At 39.8% G+C, this 15,925-nt stretch overlaps 1 protein-coding gene across 11 annotated transcripts in view; it reads right to left on the bottom strand.

Annotated features, from left to right (window-relative positions):
• COBL (cordon-bleu WH2 repeat protein) overlaps nt 1–15,925 on the bottom strand; it is a 233,747-nt gene that overhangs the window by 14,785 nt on the left and 203,037 nt on the right. For 9 of the 11 annotated variants that reach the window (XM_073332702.1, XM_073332705.1, XM_073332704.1 and 6 more), the window contains one exon: nt 14,048–14,357. The exons of 1 other annotated variant lie outside the window; for it this stretch is intronic. In XM_073332702.1, the coding sequence (XP_073188803.1) occupies nt 14,048–14,357 (310 nt within the window). Of the gene's footprint in view, nt 1–11,752; nt 11,859–14,047; nt 14,358–15,925 lie in introns of all 11 variants that reach the window. One more of the 11 variants, XR_013635369.1, reaches the window with a different exon arrangement.

Genomic DNA, 15,925 nt, shown 5'->3' with positions numbered 1-15,925 from the left:
ACTAATCTCTTTGGAGACATTTCTAATTGTATTTATTGTAAGCCTGATTTTTCTCTCAAATATAACAGTGTAATCAACAGTAATGCCCCTGGTTTTAATGAAGTTATGCAATGGTTTAAAATCAGTGTGAAATCAGAATCAGGCCTCATATTTTCTCCACTTGTCGTCTTCTTTTCTTTTTTTTTTTTTCTATATAAATACCAATGATATTTGTGTGACAACAAGATCTTTGTTCCTTAGAGGTGGAATCCTGACCGCATTGAAGTCAGTGGGAATTTTGCCATTGACATCAGTGGACCCAGGATTTCACCCTAGGAGTTTGTTTATTCCTTCTCCTTATTCCTCACTTTAAGTCACAATTTGCTGGTCTGTGACATCCCAGTAATAATTTGTCCTTATGCTTAGATTACCAACAAAATAATTTCCTGCTCCAGCCACTCTCAAATCCTTTCACTGGCTTCCCTTTGCCTGTCAAACTTCTTATCCTCACCCAGGCACTGTACAACTAGTTCTTGTCCACATCTGCCCTGTTTCCATTTACTCCCTCACCCACTACCTACACTCCTCCCAAGCCTCTTTCCTGTATGTTCAATTTATACTCTTCTCCTCTTCCACCTTTGTGCCATCTTCCATGCCCCTAAACTCTTGAAACTCTTTCCCTTTCCTTCTGCCCCTAATGGTGTCATCCTTCTCACTCAAATCCATCCTTGAAAAATGCTACCTTCTGGGAGGCCCTCTTATTTTAAAAATACAATAAAATGTCCTGCTTCAAGTAAAACTGTTCAGCAAATCATATAAGCCTGAATTTGGCTGTCTGTGTTTGAGTCAGACTGCAGGGTACTGCTGAGTGCCAAGAATCCTCAACTGCAGTTATAATTAATAGGCACTCAGCACTTCCCCAAAATAGGCCTGAGTTTCAGTGGGTTCTAAATTAGCTGTTATCACCCAAGAAAGAGATCTGGGAGTCACCGTAGATAGTTCTCTGAAAACTTCAGTTCAGTGTGAAGCTGTGGTCAAAAAGGCTAACAGCATGTTAGGAACCATTCAGAAAATGAGACATAAAATGAGACACAAAAAAAGAATACAGTGGAAATGGAAAAGGGAGAAGGGCAACAAAGAAGATTAAGGGTATGGAACTGCTTCCATACGACAAGAGACTAAAACAATTAGGACTCTTCAGTTTAGAAAAGAGACAACTAAGGAGGGGGATATGATAGAGGTCTATAAAATCAAAAATGGTGCGGGAAAAGTGAATAGAGAAGTGTTATTTACCCTTTTATACAATACAAAAGCCAAGAGTCACCCAATTAAATTAACAGCTAGCAGGTTTAATACAAACAATTGTGAAAAAGTGTTTCCTCAACTAACTTGTGGAACTCATTGCCATGTGACATTGTGAAGGCCAAAAGTATAACTGAGTTTTTAAAAAGAACTAGATAAGTTCATGGAGGGTAGGTCCATCAATGGCTACTAGCCAAGATGGTCAGGGATGCAACCCCATGTTTGGGGTGACCCTAAATCTCTGACTACCAGAATTTGGGAGTGAAAGACAGGGGTTGATCACTCCATAATTGCCTTATTCTGTATATTCTCCATGAAGCTCTGGTATGGGCCACCGTTGGAGACAGGATACTGGGCAAGATGGATCATGGTCTGACCCAGTATGGCAGCTCTTATGTCCTTATGAGAATCTACCAGAAGCCATTTTGTTTTTGTTTATTGAGCTTGGGCTGCAAAAAGTCCTTTTGCTATTGCCCTTTGTAATAGACATCTGAATTCAATTTTTGGGTTGTCTCTCCTGTTTCTGTTGTTGACTTAATTAACCTCTTTCAACACATTTACTTTTTATGCCATTTTGTTGTTATATAAGTGTCTCCTACTGATAGGAGAATGAACTGAATGATGAACAGCAGAATGAACAGAATCAATGTCTTTTAAAGTTCACCTCTACTTTCTTGCTTTACTGTGTCAGCATTCGTGCAGCTCTGTGCTTAAATGCACAGATAAATTCCTTGAGCCCAATTCTCCTCTCACTTACACCAGCGTACATCAGAAGTAACTCCCCTGAAGTTATATAAATTGGTGTAAGTGAGATCAGAATCAAGCCCCCAGTATATGCCAAATAAATAAATAAGCTCCAGAACATTTTTCAGATGTTTGCCATTGCCAAAGACACCAGCTCAGCAAAGCATTTGACCATGTGCTGAATAATAATCGAATTAAAACACAGCACTTTAACACCTGCTTAACTTTAAGCAAGCAGGCATGTAAGTCCCTCTGAAAGCAATGTTTAAGTGCTGTGCTGAATTGGGATCAAATCCAGTAACCAAAATCCATTGTTTAAATACAGAGAGAAAGCACTGACAAACCAAAATGTTATATAGGAAACAGACTGCGAACAGTATATATACACATTGCTTCAACAACACAATGGGCCAGATCTTAGGAAGTGCTGATCATCCACCGAAGTCAAGGGAAGTTGAAGATGCTCCACACGACTTTGGATCGGGCCCTACCTGTGTTAACCACCAGTCACATTGCAATGCTTATGTTAACCTGGGTTTTCTTGTCAACAGACCCAGGGAAAGGCAAGGGAGCAAGAAAAGACAGGTTCCTCCTCATCTGATCTATAGGCTGAAGAACTGAAGGCTCCAGTGGAGAAGCCAGAGGATGCAAGACCCCAATCTTACAAAAAAACATGAAGTAAATGGAATTAATTATTTGAGAAAAATTACCAAACTATCTAAGCTCTTTGTAGGACCAGGCCTAAGCAAGGAGCTTGGTTATCCAGATACAGTGCAGAGCTCTATTATGAGTAGGTTCTCATACTGTGCTCATCACTGTAGTATCTAAGCAAATTCCAGTAGTGCACTAAACCTCATGATTAATGTCATGTGCTGTTTGTTCTCTCATCCTCTTGACCCCAGAGTCCGAACTATTTCTTCCCGTTTTATGTGTAACTCCTCGCCCCTGCCCCAAAAAAGTATTACTCCTGGGGGAATTCTATGCCACTGCGCAATGCAGAATTTTGCAGAAATTAATGTTGTGCAGGCAGAATTTCCTTTCCTACACAGAAATGGGCTGCAGTGCTGCTGGCTGCCATTAGGGGTTGCTGGACCCGACAGAGCCCAGTTCACACCTAAGAGACACTGCTGGGGGGAGGGGGAGGGGGAGGGAGCAAAAGGGTTCCTGGCAGCTGCAGGTCCTAGCACGCCCTGAGGGAAGGAGAGGGCGGTGCGCAGGAAACTCTGTGCAAGCCTGGGACCGAGCATCAGACTGTTTCTCCTTCTGGATCCCTGTGCTCTGGGGGTGAGGGGAAAGAGAGAGGCGGGTGTCTAGGTTGGGCTCTGTGGGGGTAGGGGTGCAGGTTTCTGGACCTCCTGGCTAGGCTGGGGGGGGGACGGTGGGGGAGAAGGGGACAGAGAAACAGGAACTGGGTTGTCATAGGGGTTTCTTTAACTCTCTATTCCTGGGGGAATTTTTGTGTGTGTCTGTATTGTTACTGACATACTTGCTGACAGGTATTGAAACTAAATACAAAATAATTGAAACTGGCGTGATTATGTAGTGCTATTTTGACAAATAAAATTTACAGAATTTTAAAATATTGTACACACAATTTTTATTTTTTTGGCACAGAATTTTTAATTTTTTGTTGCAGAATGCCCCCAGGAGTAATTTATTATGCTTTATTCTGACAGTGTTCATTCAGTCTCCTAAAATACATAGGAAAGTGGCATTACAGACAGAAAGTCTAGCGGATTGTGCTCTAGGGCTAGGAACCAGAAAGTCATGAGTTCCAATTCTAGCTGTAGTATGGACTCACTGTGTGGTCTCAGGGACATTGTGTAGAATCTAATCCATCTCTCATTGAAATCAGTAAGAGCCTTTCCAAGATGCTGGATTTGGCCCTTACAGCTAAATTATTACTTCCCCTTAATAGGCACAGAATGGGCCGGGGAACCAGGGATTTCTTCCCAATTTCTCTGTGCACTTGTGCAGTGACAGAGTATTGTCTGCTTCCTAACCTCTGTGCCTCAGTTTCCCTAGCTGTAAAACTGAGATAACAAAACCTAACTCATAGGAGTGTTATGAAGATAATTAGTTGCTTGTACAGTGCTTTGAAAATGAAAGTACTGTACTATTATTATTTTTCTCTTAAGCATAAGGCTTTAGGGAAGGTGCAATTTTTTGTGCATTTCTTAATTCTAACAAGATTAATTCTTCTCGCCCACAAAACCCTCCAGTGTCCATATAAAAATATTAGGGATCTTCTCGAAATTATCATGGTTTTAAAATACATGTGTGTGTGTCTTGGGTGAGGGGGAAGGTCTAGGGGTTTCCAGTAGCTCACATGACATATAAATATGCTTAAAACAAACTTTTCACACGACAGTATTTAGCAAAAGAAAACAAAAGAGCCTTTAATTTCTTTTTAAACCCTCCCTCCCGACCCTTTAGCCTTTTCTTTTGTTGACAGTTCTGTTTTGGCTAGAATCCAAGACAAACATAAGATTTATTCTGATATTGTGTTTTACATGCTGGATAAACATTAGCAATGGCATTTTCTCACACACTTTTTTTCATTTGGGAAAGAACATGATAAACTTTAGGTTGCTTTTCTCATACAATACAAGGTGCTGAAAATTACAGCACTGCTGAGTTTTTAGCTAAGCTAGAAAGAGCAAATGTGCATAGCTCCAGGACGCTGCTCACTATATTCCTTAGGCAGATTAGCAGAGATCCATGCAAGAGCAAAGGATGGAGCGCAGCAACTGCTCACCTACCGACTTCAATGCTCCACTGAGCTGAGGCCACAACATGTGATTATTTCTCCACAGTCACTCTCTCAGCTGGAGACAAAATGAAAGTTACAGCAGCATTTTGTCAAATTAGCACCACAGAAGAAGGACTTCTCTGAGAAAGTTTAATTCAAAGGGGGAAGAGAAAAAGCTCAGATACATCTAGTCATAAATACTGCTTTTCTTTTTAAAAGTTAAAGGCACTATAATTGCAGTCAGATACGCTGCCATTATATTTAGAGCAACTTCTTTTGGGTTTTAGCACATGATCAATTTAACCCAATTGTGAACTTAGAGCATTGGAAAGCTTGATATAGAGTATCAGATGCGGATGGCTGCAAAACAAGAACAGTGTTGCTGAAAAACACAATGGGTAACGCAGGGCTATGTGAACTGCCTTAAGGAGACAGAACAGTCATGCTGATTTTCTACCCTCATCCAGTAATATCAAAAGACCCAGGTTAGCGGTTCCCAGAATGTCCGATCTTGGCACAAGGCTCATTAATGCTAAATAATCGTGGGCCCTATCTTGAAAAGTGCTGAGAACTGATGACTTCCACTTAGGGGGGCTACTTGAATGGGTGTTGAGAGCACTTGGCACCTCACAAGAGGCACTCAGTAGCTTGCAGAAACCAGCCTGACATTTGATGTAGCAGGATGATCCTATGATTAAAAACAACGGGCAGGGACTCAAGAGACCTAGCTTCAATTCCCTTTTCTGCCACAGACTTTCTTGTGTGGTCTTGGGCAAAACACTTTCTCTATGCCTCAATTGTTCATCTGTAAAATGGGACTAATGATCCTTCCCTAGCTCAGAGAAGTGACGTGAGGAGAAATGCTTGGAGGACACACAGGTAGTACTATGGGAATGGGAGCTACATAAGCAGACAGATATTGAATGAGTTTAGGCTGCCCTGAGAACATGGTTTTGAAAGAGCATCCTCGTGAATAAGGCTTTCTATTTAAACTAAGTCACAGTGGGGACCCCAGACAATCTCCATGTATTGTATTGCCATTTGGACTGGCTTTTGTGATTAATGTAGCTAAATGCTTTTTAATAGTGGAAGTAGCTGTTTTCCAAATTAGCCAACAGTCCTCCAAAACCTTTGAAAGCATTTGTTTTCCTCTTCATCTTGTCAGAGGTGAAGGGGCTTTTTGATTTGCCATTTGAGAGAGAATGTGAAGGCTGAAAAACAGCACAGTTAGGCAACCACAATCCCAGAGGGCAGCCTACAGTCTGACACCTCCAGTTCTGACCCCCCCCCCCCGCCAAAACATTAGAAAATGATCTCCTTTGCCCCTAAGCCTACTCCCGCCTTTCTGAGGTGCAAGTGAACTTCAGTGTGAAAACTTTTAATGTTCCAGCTTCATATGACCAAAACCTGCAAACAGTGCCAAATTGTATGCTGTTAATGTACTGGAAAGTACATTCCATTTGGGAGCGGTTAGATAACAAAGTCATCATTTGTCTTTAATGCAAGGTTTCTGAAAGTGACAGGCAAATAAAGAAAAGAAAAAACATTCGGTCTGTATTCTGCCATTGTCTTAATGCCACATATCCCTGCTTTTCGTGTTGTTAAAGGAGAATAAAAGGCAAGCAGCACTCCCTTTTTGGACACAGGAGAGTTTGGTTATCAGGTTTATTGGAGTGTATTATATTTATAGGAGGGTAAAAGTGTGCACAAAGGTTGAATGCATCTATTTCCCATCTCGAAGAGAAACTGGCTTGTCAAGACTAGGATATGTGGGCCCAGTTCTGTCCTCAGATATATAAGCATTACCACCAAATGATTGTAATGGGAACTGCATGAGTATATTTGAGAGAAAAACTGGGTTGTTTCTTTGTAGCAAAAATAATTTACATTCCTGCTATAGGTCTCTTTCCTGTTCACTAGTCAAAAAACACTATACTGAAAATAAAAATGTTGCTGCTTAATATATATTACTGCTTTGCATTTCTAAAGGCCTTCCATCTAACATTATCCGAGTGCTTTATATACAAACATTAATGAATTAACCCACAGTATACCACTTCTCTTGCACAGAAAAGAGTTGCAAAAGAGACAAGGCAGGGACAGGTTGGAGAGGGTGGGGCAGAAAGGGTTAGGCTTACAGGAAATGGGCAGAACAGTATGTCCCCACTAGACACATGGACCTCAAGAGCCTGGAATGGAAGCCAAGATTCCAGAGTCTCCCCTTTTCTTTGCTGTCAGCAAATATGTGTGAAAGTGAAACTCACCGGGAAAGCGTGTCTCTCATTACCTGCTAGTGCTTGTTCACATACAGGATGGCAACCCTCTAGTGCTATCATTTACTTTGTTAGCTCAAGTTGCAAAGGTCTGTGTGGTGGATCTTAAGGTTCCAACCCTCTAATGACCCATGTGGGGATCAATATGATGTCACAAGATGGAAATTCTCTTTTTTCATTTTGCTTTTTTAAAAACTAGGAAATTACACACACAAATCTATGTTAAAGAAGTTTATTAAGGTTGCTAAGTCACTCACTCAAATGTGAGGAAATGTCAGAATTAAAGTTGTCCAGACAACCTTAATTCAGCTCCCTTGTGCATATGCATTATGATAGTCTTTAATTACATGATCACATACTATCTTTTCTACAGCGCTCCACCTCATTTAGTGCATAGGATGGTCCAGTTCTAGATCTGGAGCAGGGTTTTGTAATTAAGGAGGCTGTTGCCTGTAGGACCCCTACCTCATTTGTTGGTGAAACTGGAAGATGTGTAGTGAATAAGTCAGGAGCCTGCAGGAAGAGAAATAGGGGGTCTCATGGTTAATGTGGCCTTGGAGAACTGAACTCTATTCTTGCCTGCATGGCAGGGTTCCTGAGTGATGCTAAACAAGTCACTTAAATCAAACTTGTCATAGACAATCACTAATTGGTGTGTTCCTCATTTTCTGGGTGCCCAACTTGTGGCTCTGGGGCCTGATTTGCAGAAGTGCTGAATAGAGCAGGGAAAATAAATGATTTTTCAATCTGGGGGCTGAACCAAAATATCTAGAAAAAAATGGGCTTGATTCGAACCCATATCAATTTTTTGGATTTTTTTTTGTCAGATTGAAAACTTGAAAAATATTGCTTTTGAATAGACCAAAAATATTTTGGTCAACTGAAACCAATTTTTTTTCATGTTTTTGGTTCAATTTGGACATTTTTGGGTGGTTTTCACCTTTGTGTGTGTGTGTGTCTTAAAGAATTGGTCAGATTTCAAAATAGAATGCCATTTCAAGATGAAAAAGCCAAAATGAAATGTTTCAAAACAGTCAAAGAAAAATGTTTGGACTTTTTTGAGCTTTTTCCCATATTTTTTTGGCTGAAACTATTAGTCAAATTTGACCCTAATCTGCAAATGGTTTTGGAGCCCCCCCAAAAGCATTTTTCAGCAAAAACGTTATTTGCTAAAAACATTTCACCCAGCTCTAGTGCTGAGCACTGAGAATTGCAACTTCAAGGTCAGCAGGAGCTATATTTGAACATGTTATGGGCTATATACTGCTAAATACTCTGAAAAAATCAGTTCCTAGGAGTCTGAAATGGGAACCCAAAATTAGTGGACACTTTTGACCTTAATCTCTCTGTGTCTCAATTTCCCATGTATAAAATGGGAGTAATGCCAACCCCACATCTCAAAGGGGGGCTGTGAAACTAAATTAATTAGTATTCAGGAAGTACTTGGATACAAGAGTGATAAGCAACATAGATAAACTCATGAGGAAATTAATAATTCTGACTTCAGAGAGGGGTTTGAATAGTGTGCAGTAAATAAGGCATGGGGCCCCAAACTGAGCAAAGAGGATAAAACAAAAATATTGAATAGCTGCTCATTAAGTGAGCACTACCCATCCTGTGCACAGAATGAGGCCAGGGTCCTGCAGAAAAAATAATATGTGATCGTGTGATTAAAGACTATGTCATAATACATACGCACAAAGGGGCCAAATGAAGGTTGCATTGGCATAGCCTAACTTTTGACTGCTTAATTTTACAACCTGAATAATGTTTGTTTATATAGTTCCACACAGTAGGTGTGCATGATGCTTTGCAGGCATATAACACTGACCGATCCTTGCCCCAAGGAGCTAGCATGCTGACACCAAACAAAACGATGGGAAAAGAGGGGGTATGGGAGGACAGGAGTTACAACTGTAAGAGATCATGAGATGTGTTTATTGCTATGTATGCAACATTTTAACTTCTCTGTGGTTTGCTTATTATTCATTTAATACTATATATTAAAATTTTGTGAGCAGGTACATGATGAGATGCTAATCAAAAGAAGTCAGTTGCAAAGAGGAATTTTAAGGAAGAGAGTTAGATTGAAAGGGTGTTCAGGGTCAATGCTTAATGATGCTTATAATAATTTTTTCTATTATGGTAGATCCTAAGGCCCCCAACTGAGATTGGAGTCCACTTGCTAAGCATTGTGAAAACACTTTGGCGTAGATCAGGGATTGACAACCTTTGGCACACAGCCCATCAGGAAATCCGCTGGCGGGCCGGGCCGGTTTGTTTACCTGCAGCGTCTGCAGGTTCGGCCAATAGCAGCTCCCACTGGCCTTGGTTTGGGAAGTGGAGGCCAGCACATCCCTCGGCCCATGCCGCTTCCCGCAGCCCCCATTGGCTTGGAACGACGAACCGCAGCCAGTGGGAGCTGCGATCGGTCAAACTTGCGGACGCTGCAGATAAACAAACTGTCCCAGCCTGCCAGCGGATTTCCCTGATGGGCCGCATGCCAAAGGTTGCTGATCCCAGTGTAGATGTACCCTGCTAGCTCTGCTTGAGATGCCACCTAAAAAGAGCAGTGAGGCCAGGGTAGCACGGCGGCAGCTTGGGCTAGCCAATTGCGTATAACTGCCCCGACTCCCTATGGATATGTACTCGGTCGGCTAGCCCGAGCTGGCACTCATGCTACACCAGCTGCACTCCTATTTTAAGTATACTAGCTCAAGCAGAGCTAGCAAGGGTATGTCTCCGTGAGCTGGGAATCACACCTCCCAGCTTCAGTGTAGCCGTACCCATAGCAAGAAACAACTTCTGCCCCAAAAAGCTTACAATTAAAACAGACAAATGGCAAGAGGGAAACCAGAGGCACAGAAAGGTGAAGTGACTTGCCCAAAGTCACCCAGCAGGTTGATGGCAGAGGCCAGAATAGATGGGATTCCCAGTCCAGTCCACTAGACTACTTAACCCCAAAACAGACACGAAATTATATTTTTGAAAATTAGTGACCCGGCAAGCTGTTCAGTGTGCATGGGCAACGCCCCATGAAGGCAACAGGACTCCAGCATGAGTACCTGGCAAAGCTGGGTGCAATTCTGTGTCCAAAACTTTTTCCTGCCAAAAATGCAGATTCGGCGACATCAAAACATTTCACAAATGTGTGTCGGTATCAGTGAGCTATTCCTTTTGAAAAAGGAACAAAGCTGATAAAAAAAACCAAAAAACATTTTGTTCAGACATTTTTGAAAATAAATGTTTTGATGTTTTGGTTCAAAACCACTTTTTGTTCAGAAACGTCCTTTAATTTTATTTAAAACACATTAAAATGCTTGAAATCAAACCAAAATGTTTTGTTTGACCCTATATCTTTTTTCCCCCTCATTCACCAGAAACTTAAAAATACTTCATTTTTGGGTTGATCCAAAAATCTCTCCCCCCCCTCCCGCGGCCAATTTTTTGGAATTGCCCATGAAACAAAAAATCCATTATTTGCACAGCTCAAGCACTTGGGTCACCTGCTGGAGCAGCTCGCAGGATTTGGGGTCTTACTTTGAAATCTCTCTGCCCTGCGTATTATGGATAGTAAGCACCCTATAAGGCCTTCTACTTGACAAAACTTTGTTGGAAATACAAATGCTATAATCATTGTTATTTCTGAAAGTGTGAAGATAGTTGTACATGTTATTTCATATCTGAGCATAGATTTATGCTTGCAAACACATACAAGTCTACTGCATGCTAAGAGCCAGATTTTGCCTTTGAATGCACACATGGTTTTGTCTGACTTGCATCAAATGGGCAGACTCGGATTGTAATTCTCTCCTGTGATTTCAAAGGCTGGCATGCATTTCAGTTGCACTTTCTCAGAGTTTAGTCACACATCCCTTACGATAATTAGTAATAAATAATCTTTTAATTTTTAAAGCCACCCATGCCTGAAGGCCCCTGGAAGCCTTAACAAAATGAATTAAAAAATATAATTTGCCAAAAGTAGGCAACATTGCAGAATACCTCCTGGAGCATGAGCTAAGCATTATGTGGGACTCATTAGCTTATGTAAACACTTTGGACCTGATTTTCATTTAGTCATAGGCTCTTTACAGCATGGGCAGTGCAGTAGGGCCTTAAAGTGAGTGAATGTAATTTACTCCCACAGCCAGACCAGTGTAAAGTGACTTCAGTGCAAATGAAACTCAGACCTTTTCTTTCTGTAATAGGTCTGTTTTCCTAGAAAATACTTATTTTGTAAGGTAAATAAAGCCTGGCGTTTAGTCAACTTTATATTGATTAGTAAAAATAATACAAATGTTTAGAATCTTCTGTAATCGCCTTTACAATCAGTTTTCAAATACTAAGCCAAACTAGTCCCTGGTGTAACTGCACTGGGCTCAATGGAGTTCAGAACCATAGATGACTCTATCCCATTCTTGTTAATTGGTGCACTTTCATATACCCCAAAACTAATTGGCTCCTGGTTTATTAAAGTGAATCAAGACAATGGCATTTTACATCACATATTACTTGTCCTTTAGAGCAATTACATGCTTTCCAGTTTATTTAATTTTAATTTAATTTAATTTAATTTTAAAGTTGAGCTAGATCCTAATATCTGGAACTGGTAGAAATTAGCAAGACTCCATGAACTTCATGCATAGCTGTCTACAGGAGCTCCAATCGCTAAGGAACAGAAATATAAGAAAGTATAACTTACTATCAACTGTTCATACAAAACTGGACTTTAACTTCACTGGGAGTTCAGCTTCCAGATGGAGGAGATGGGATGGCATAGAAGGCCCATTTCTACAGTCCCTGTTCATCTAAGGAAGTACATAAAATCCCAAAGTCTTCAGCTGACTTCACTACATAGACAGTGGATCTGCTATGACACAGGAGCTTTGAAAATAACATACTCCAAATTTTCCTGCAGTGCTCAAAACTGACACAAATCCAGATAATGAATCTAAGATTTTCATACAAACAGGTTTTTAAAAAATAAACAAATGGATTTATTTTCTTTCTTAAGAAGTGTTTTTTTGAAGACTTAAGAAATTGACCTCAAGGGCAGTAAAAATGGCATTGTTTTCAATACTAGTTTGTTTGCAGACAGGTTAGGAGCAGAGTTGGAATTCACACACTGTAGGAGAGAACACAGCAGTTTCAAAGATTTTTCTGTCAGCATCTCTGGTACTGCAGCACCAGCTGCTGTTGCCGTAGTACTAAAACCAGTTACAGATTTTAGGGTCCCACAGGGCCCTAATGTTGATCTGAAGAGATTTCATACTCACAGAAGTGAATTAAAAAAAAAAAAAAAAAAGGTAATACATGCAAAAACCACCCAGAATCTGCTAATTCAACATGAGGACTGAGATTTTTACATGGACAGAAGTTAGCTAATTTAAAGTGATATTTCCCACATGATCCATAACTTAGATCTCTTGCTTTCATGTAACATTTCCTAACATTTTCTATAATCATAACTTTGTCACCTTTGTGTGGATGAGAGGCAAAGCTGAATCCAAAACGAGAGATGTTTTTGCCTCACTGTGAAGTGAAAATTAAGGCAGATGTTGACTTTTAAGCTGTGGTATGTGACATTTTATTGGCATGCAATAGGTCTTTCATTTTATTGGGAAGCATGAAACATGCCACCAAATGCTGCAAAATATTTTGCACTGATTAGGAATGCTATATTACTGGACTATGCTGTGGTGTATTTTGTGCTTCAAAGTCACAATTAGGATATGAAATTTGGGGATGAGTAAGGAGTGTTTGTGGTAGTAAAGATTGTAGTTACTTTTGGGCAGTGTATACAACAGCCTGAACATGCATATTTTAACTAATCAGTTTGGGCCTTGCTGTTTCAGGTGAAGATTGCTTATTCCTCTCATGGGGCCTGATACAAAGCCTATTGAAATCAATGGGAGTCTTTCCACTGACTTCAATGGGTTTTGGATCAAGTGGTTAGTGCTAATCATACTTATTATGCTAGTCTATGTCATCCTCCATAAAGAAATTATCAGGGGATATATAATGGATTGTACAGCAAGGACAAGACACATGGAAGACAGAGTCAAAAAGACATCCATAGGGTCTTGACCCTGTACCTGTTGACAATAATGGGAATAGGATCAGGCCCATCATCAAATTTAGGGATTAAATATTGACTGCAAGCCAATTTATCCCTTATTTCAAGTTTTCCCCCAGAAATGTGTGGAAGGAGATAATTAGGCCAATGCTCCATGCTCTTTTGAAGGTACAATAGATTAGATACTAAACAGAGGGAGCACTGGCTTTGTGTCAAACAAAAAGTAACAGGCTTTTTTCCCCCTCGAATCTTGCAGTATCACACAGAGCAGGTGCCCTTCTGTATGTTGTCTGGGACCACCTTCCTTGCTGGTGGCATAGCTGCCCTTGATTTCTGGTTTGCATCTGCAGAGCACTAAGAACTGAGTTTTCCTTCAGTTCTGCCATTGACTCACTATGTGACTTTTGGCAAATAAATAGAAAAGTCAGTTTCCCTTGTGTTTGTAATCAGTTTCCAGGTTCTCATGTACTAGCTGAATGCTGCGATATTTGGGCTGAAGAAACTGCAGGAAAATATTGATTTGTCTAAAAAACACTGTTTCCTTGCTTGGCAGTGTTGTTGTGGATATGCTGATCTGCAATAAAATTACAGCCCTTCCCCCATACATTATCACTGCTGCAGAATTAACCAAACTATGACACAGAATTATTTTAGCCTTCATGGAGAAATCAGCTTTGAAGAGCAGCAGAATTTTGCAAGAAATTACAAATTAAAACAAAAAAGTTACTTCTGCCAGTTGTTACAAGCACGTGATCTTAGGGCGTTTTGGCACGAAACATTTTCATTAGGATGAACCCTTAGGTGTTTATTTGGCATTGGGTTATGAAATAGCAACAAAAAGTAGAAGCTGGCTTTGCTAAATGCTTTCCTAGAAGAAAGGCAAATGAGATTTTTTTAGATTGTTTTACAAGTGGGACTTACCTCTGGTGAGCATTTCCAGAATCGTTGCTATCACAGGAGGTATTCCTCACAGAGCACAACTCTGCTGCGCAAATTCCATCCCTTTCAGCCGAGTCCTCCTGACCATTCACTGGTTTGTCTTTCAATTTCATATTGTCATTTTGTGAATCCAAAGATATGACATCAGATGGAGAGCTCACAACACCTGAGTCTTCAGTGGTGTCTTCTGATGCAAAACAGCTGCTTACTGATGTTGTCTCCTCTAACTCTGATAGTTCCAAAACCGTAACATCCACAACATAAATATTATCATGTGTGAGCTGCAGGCTCTCTGAATGAGATGTAGTAAAGATAGTTAGCTAAAAATCACTGCTCATGCTTAGATAACTGAAAGAACATAGGGTGAAATCCTGGATCCACTGAAGTTAATGGGAGTTTTGCCATTGACTTCAATGGGTCCTGGTTTTCACCCTTGATATAAATACTTGTTTGACTGGAAATGCCACCAGAAACAGCAGACATTTGATAAAGATGACCTGCAAAAGGAAAAAAAATGGGGGCTTTGCCTATCTTTACTTCCTGAAAGGTGAGGTTCTCCTCTTGCATATCCCCTTGCACATTTCTTTCCTTACCATTTTTCCTTTATAAATGTCAGCAAACTCAAGTCTGTCTCTGTTTACTTTGAAAAACTTCTTGGAGGATTTTAGGAGTGGAAGCTTTCTGCTCCTTCAAACAAAGGGGCAGAGTTATGTTAATCTTTAACAAAGAGAATTATATAAGACCTAAGTATTATTAATTAATTATTATTATTATTAAGAACAGAAAACCCCAACATTTCAATTTTATAAAGAAGCAACAACAGGGAACACACACAATATTTTTCCTTTTGCAAGTCAATCTTTAACCTTGTAAAAAGATGGAAGTGATGAGACTTTTAACAGACACAGTATAATTGTTAACTCAGTACTTCAATTAACTTTCTATGCTTTCCCCCCTTCTTTAAGTGAAATATACAATTTTTGATTCCCCCAAAGGTATATACGAATTTGGGCTCCATCCTGCAATTTATTCATGTACAGGGAACTCCCACTGATGTCAACAGTTTTGATGATGGATTGGAGGCAGATTCGAGTCCCAAACAGATTTCTTTCAACAAAAGGAATTAACATTATATTTACAGAGATTAGATAAAAATGTCTGCTATGACCTGATTCTACAAACATTTATGATTGTGGTGAACTTTAATTATGTGACTACTCCCACTGGTGCCAATGGGTCTACAATGATGGGTAAGATCAAGCACACGCTTAAGTGTTTGCAGGATCAGGGCCCAAGACTTAGAAATAATACATGAATCCACAAATCAGAGGAGGAATGCAGACAAACAACTATTTCATCTGTTTTGTTACATTTTGAGCTGTAGTATATTATTCCTGAGGATTTTAAAAAAATCTTTTAAATCAACTGAGGACCACTCTGTGTGAGAAAACAAAAAAGAGATGTATCATAGAAATGGAGCTTTAAATAAAATAATTATTTTTAGAAGATGTATCTTAGCAATGAAGCTTCAAATAACATTTAAATCAAATCAAACCAAAATTCTCCTTGGCTGAGTTACCCAATGCCATTAAATACTGAAATTGATTTCTGACAGCAGAAGCAATAAAATCCATAGGGTTACAAATCCTGATTAAAGCTATAAGTGCTGTAAAAACATATTTATGTCTGAGGCTACTGCAAAAACTCCACTGCAAGTTTGGAGGGGATATTACTCAATTTTGTTGACCTTATTTTCTATGATGCTAGCTCTTGTTTTTTCACATTTAATCAAAGATTTTATCCTATTTAAAAATCCCATTAAAATATTCTTAAAAAATAAATGAGGCAGTAAATTGATTA

The sequence above is a fragment of the Lepidochelys kempii genome, chromosome 2 (assembly GCF_965140285.1).
Source record: "Lepidochelys kempii isolate rLepKem1 chromosome 2, rLepKem1.hap1, whole genome shotgun sequence".
Classification (NCBI taxonomy): Eukaryota; Metazoa; Chordata; order Testudines; family Cheloniidae; genus Lepidochelys; species Lepidochelys kempii.
Note: the sequence above shows the minus strand (reverse complement) of the source record. Positions and strands in the feature narration are given on the sequence as shown.